The following is a 4,878-nucleotide window of genomic DNA, read 5'->3' on the forward strand; positions in this document are numbered from 1 at the left end:
TTTTTTTTTTTTTTTTTCCTTCTGGTGCAGGCTAAGCAGGTGCCCTATGACTGAACTGTACCACTAGCCTAAGAATAGATTTCTGGGTCCAGAATTCTTGGGAGCAGTGATGGTGGTTTTGATGGGGGAAGAGGGTCATTGCTGATAACTCATGAGGAGGAAGAATCCTCAGTGGCCTTGAGCAGAAGTTGCCTGAGTTCCAAACGCCTTCTTTGGGTGCTTGCCCTCGTGACTCCAAGGTGGGGTCCATTGGGTCATTGGGAATATTACAGAGGGACATGGTGGCTCTTTGGCCGGCCAACTCAGTTTGGTCTGCAGTGTGGACATTCCACACATATTTGCAGTATTAGGTGTTGCCAGAATTAGTGACTGGCAGAGCTGTTCTTCCTCTGGGGGATGAGGTCGCCTTCTTCCCATCTCCAGGTGGGAGGTGGGAAGGGAGGCAGCACAGCCCAACAGAGCAGGCGTCTGTCTGGATTACTGCATTGTCGTGTGTCTCCTTATATTAATCCTCAGTGGAACAGCAGGTAGCCTGAGAAGCCTGAATGGTGGATTAATTCCTGGCTGTTATGCCGTGTATAAAAGATGCATGAGCTGTTTAGTCAGTGAGTTTGTGCAGTCAGTTCAGTCTTTGGTTCAAGGGAAAACAAAGCTACGGGAAACATGGAGCTTTCTTACCCCTTCTTGGAAATGCAAGTCATGTTGCCTAAGGACTGCTTCTCTCCCTGGGTATTCCATACCCTGCCAGTGTTGGAGCTCTGGAAGACAAGAAAACACTTGCAGTTTGGTAATAACTGGCCTCTAGGCCAGGTTTCTAGGCATGCATGTGGCCAAAAGAAAGCTGTGTGTAGTTTTGGGGATGATTAGGTACTGGGCTCCAGAGAGAGCAGTCGAGTGTTCAGTCAGTGCCGGACGTGGCCATGCAGGGGCCGTGTGCAGAGACCATGGTGCTGCATGCAGTGAGTGAGAGGCTGCCAATTGGTGGGACGGTTTTAGATAAGCAAGCAAACAGGTACCTGGCAGTGTGCAGTCTGCCCAGTTCCTGAAGCTGGCTGCCAGACTGAAGGCAGCCTCTCTGGCTGGCTCAGCTGCAGAAGGGTGCCTTTCCCTGCTAATCCGAAGGACACCGAAAGCATTTTTCTTCTACTACCACCAGCTAGGTGGGGAAAGCTGAACTGCTTTAGCAAGGAGTCAAGGTGTGACCCTCCACCTGGCCATGGAGAAGGCTGAGGGCCAGGTGCCCAGGAGCACCGAGCAATCCTTCCTAGTGACTCTGAGTGATCCACAGGTGACCTTGCTGTCTGTCCACAAGTGGAAGTCCTTCAGGAGGAGTCCTGGGGCCAGGTGCTCGGCCAGGCCAGTATTTTCAGAGAAGAAAAGCTCTCCACCATCAGAGGAGGGAGCATTTCCACAGAGGGCCATGGATGGAACCCAGGAAATAAGTTCCCGTCAGGTCAGTGGAGTTGCAGAAGGGCTGGAAAGCCACGAGAGACTTGGGACCAGGTTACAGATGGCACCTTCTCCTTATTTCATGTGTGAAGGGTCAGGGAGCAAGCAGTCTGGGGTGTAGAGAGAGAGAGCTCAGATACAGCACCAGAAAGAGTGGCGGTGTTTATTTTATGGCAGGTGAAGTTTGGGTCTTGTTGCTTCATATTTTCAGGATATTTTGTAAGCCTGCGAAGCACAAGTTTTCCAAAATGTAAGTTGGACAAAAATGGGTCTTTCCTCCCTTTTTATTTTTATTTTTTGTGTTGCTGGGGATTGAACGCAGTACCTGGAGCATTCTAAGCAATCACTCAACCACTGAGCTATACTCACAGCCCCTCCCTTTTTATTTTTTAAGAGTGTATAATCTGTTAATCATCACATTTCAACTAAATAAATACTTTGAAAATGTTGCTTTAAAATGAAGCTGCTGCTGGGCGCGGTGGTGCATGCCGGTCATCCCAGCAACCCGGGAGACTGAGGCAGGAGGAGGATCTCCAATTCAGAGCCAGCCTCAGCAGATTAGCAAGGCACTTAGCAACTCAGCAAGATCCTGTCTTTAAATAAAATATAAAAAAGGGCTTGGGATATTGCTCAGTGGTTCAGCACCCCTGGGTTCAATCCCCCCCAAAATAGAGAAAGAAGCTGCTTAAGTAAATAAATGTAAGTTTTATTAACCCAAAGGTCAGTTGTATTCAAAAGTAGGGAAGTACAATATTTTGTAAAAATAGTGCTTGTAACACCATTTCCAAGTGGCACCAATAATCTGTGTGGGGTTGGGGTCTTCCTTGAATACTCAGATGAAAAAGCAAGTAGTTTTGAAAGCATTAAACTAAGTAGATGCAAAGAGAAGTTTTCATAAGTATTTTGCTTCCTTTAAAACTTTTTTTATGTGTGTGTTCATTGTTTAGACAGTCCCCCCAAATCAAAGGAATTTTTATGAGAACTGTTTGAAATGTATTGTGCAAGAGATTTACAATGTTAAAGTCACATTGTATTTGGCTGTTGACAATAGAAACCCTAAAAAAAACCCTGCATTTTGTTCTTAGGTCTTTAACCAGGATATAATTATGCTCTAAGGTAATATTAAGAATATGTTTGGAGGGTGGGGGTGTGACACCATGGCAGAGTGATTACCTAGCATGCATGAGGCTCTGGGTTCAGTCCCTGGCACCCCCCCCCCCGCCCACCAGCTCCCACACACAGATTTGTGTGTGGTGAATTTGTGGAAAATTCCAAGAAACTTCTTCAAAGTTTCTTCTCAGGCAACTTTAATAGCAGGAAGTGTGGAGTCATTCAGTGGCTGCCAGTTTGAGTAGCTTTTATACAGAGTTGGATAAAAGTGGTTTTTTGGCAAGGTGAGGGGATAGGTGGCAAACTCCATGCTCAGTGAATTTTAATTACTTGGCTTTCCAAAAATTGTGAAGCTTCCAGTTTATACCTCTTGAACTTCCATTCAACCAGTATTTGAACTAATATGTGTTAAGTCATTTAGAATCGTAAAGACTTAACAAAGCATTTGGTCTGTCTTTTCATATGCTGCTCCTTTGTATAATTCAGGGCCAACATTTGTATTTTTAGCCAAGTGTTTAAGATCATTAAGAGCATTTCTTCAAAATGTCCAAACTGGTCAGGCATGGAGACATATGCATGTAAGCCCAAGGACTCAGGTGGCTGAGGCAGGAGGATCACTAGTTTGAGGCCAGCCTTAGCAGCTTGGTGAGACTGTCTCAAAATAAAAATATAGAAAGGGCTGGATAATTAGTTCAGTGGTAGAGCACCCCTGGGTTCAATCCTCAGTNCAAGTCATGTTGCCTAAGGACTGCTTCTCTCCCTGGGTATTCCATACCCTGCCAGTGTTGGAGCTCTGGAAGACAAGAAAACACTTGCAGTTTGGTAATAACTGGCCTCTAGGCCAGGTTTCTAGGCATGCATGTGGCCAAAAGAAAGCTGTGTGTAGTTTTGGGGATGATTAGGTACTGGGCTCCAGAGAGAGCAGTCGAGTGTTCAGTCAGTGCCGGACGTGGCCATGCAGGGGCCGTGTGCAGAGACCATGGTGCTGCATGCAGTGAGTGAGAGGCTGCCAATTGGTGGGACGGTTTTAGATAAGCAAGCAAACAGGTACCTGGCAGTGTGCAGTCTGCCCAGTTCCTGAAGCTGGCTGCCAGACTGAAGGCAGCCTCTCTGGCTGGCTCAGCTGCAGAAGGGTGCCTTTCCCTGCTAATCCGAAGGACACCGAAAGCATTTTTCTTCTACTACCACCAGCTAGGTGGGGAAAGCTGAACTGCTTTAGCAAGGAGTCAAGGTGTGACCCTCCACCTGGCCATGGAGAAGGCTGAGGGCCAGGTGCCCAGGAGCACCGAGCAATCCTTCCTAGTGACTCTGAGTGATCCACAGGTGACCTTGCTGTCTGTCCACAAGTGGAAGTCCTTCAGGAGGAGTCCTGGGGCCAGGTGCTCGGCCAGGCCAGTATTTTCAGAGAAGAAAAGCTCTCCACCATCAGAGGAGGGAGCATTTCCACAGAGGGCCATGGATGGAACCCAGGAAATAAGTTCCCGTCAGGTCAGTGGAGTTGCAGAAGGGCTGGAAAGCCACGAGAGACTTGGGACCAGGTTACAGATGGCACCTTCTCCTTATTTCATGTGTGAAGGGTCAGGGAGCAAGCAGTCTGGGGTGTAGAGAGAGAGAGCTCAGATACAGCACCAGAAAGAGTGGCGGTGTTTATTTTATGGCAGGTGAAGTTTGGGTCTTGTTGCTTCATATTTTCAGGATATTTTGTAAGCCTGCGAAGCACAAGTTTTCCAAAATGTAAGTTGGACAAAAATGGGTCTTTCCTCCCTTTTTATTTTTATTTTTTGTGTTGCTGGGGATTGAACGCAGTACCTGGAGCATTCTAAGCAATCACTCAACCACTGAGCTATACTCACAGCCCCTCCCTTTTTATTTTTTAAGAGTGTATAATCTGTTAATCATCACATTTCAACTAAATAAATACTTTGAAAATGTTGCTTTAAAATGAAGCTGCTGCTGGGCGCGGTGGTGCATGCCGGTCATCCCAGCAACCCGGGAGACTGAGGCAGGAGGAGGATCTCCAATTCAGAGCCAGCCTCAGCAGATTAGCAAGGCACTTAGCAACTCAGCAAGATCCTGTCTTTAAATAAAATATAAAAAAGGGCTTGGGATATTGCTCAGTGGTTCAGCACCCCTGGGTTCAATCCCCCCCAAAATAGAGAAAGAAGCTGCTTAAGTAAATAAATGTAAGTTTTATTAACCCAAAGGTCAGTTGTATTCAAAAGTAGGGAAGTACAATATTTTGTAAAAATAGTGCTTGTAACACCATTTCCAAGTGGCACCAATAATCTGTGTGGGGTTGGGGTCTTCCTTGAATACTCA

General features: G+C 46.6%; 1 protein-coding gene across 6 annotated transcripts in view; it reads left to right on the forward strand.

The window, feature by feature from the left end:
* Atp7b (ATPase copper transporting beta) overlaps positions 1-4,878 on the forward strand; it is an 85,332-nt gene that overhangs the window by 33,315 nt on the left and 47,139 nt on the right. Inside the window, exon 1 of one of the 6 annotated variants that reach the window (XM_015484249.2) lies at positions 1,014-1,453. The exons of 1 other annotated variant lie outside the window; for it this stretch is intronic. In XM_015484249.2, coding sequence (XP_015339735.1) covers positions 1,217-1,453 — 237 coding nt within the window. In that variant the 5' untranslated portion in view covers positions 1,014-1,216. Of the gene's footprint in view, positions 1-1,013; positions 1,454-3,446; positions 4,048-4,878 lie in introns of those variants that run through there. 4 more of the 6 variants (XR_007346764.1, XM_048800887.1, XM_048800886.1 and 1 more) reach the window with 4 other exon arrangements.

Source organism: Marmota marmota, unplaced genomic scaffold (assembly GCF_001458135.2).
Source record: "Marmota marmota marmota unplaced genomic scaffold, marMar, whole genome shotgun sequence".
Classification (NCBI taxonomy): domain Eukaryota; kingdom Metazoa; phylum Chordata; class Mammalia; order Rodentia; family Sciuridae; genus Marmota; species Marmota marmota.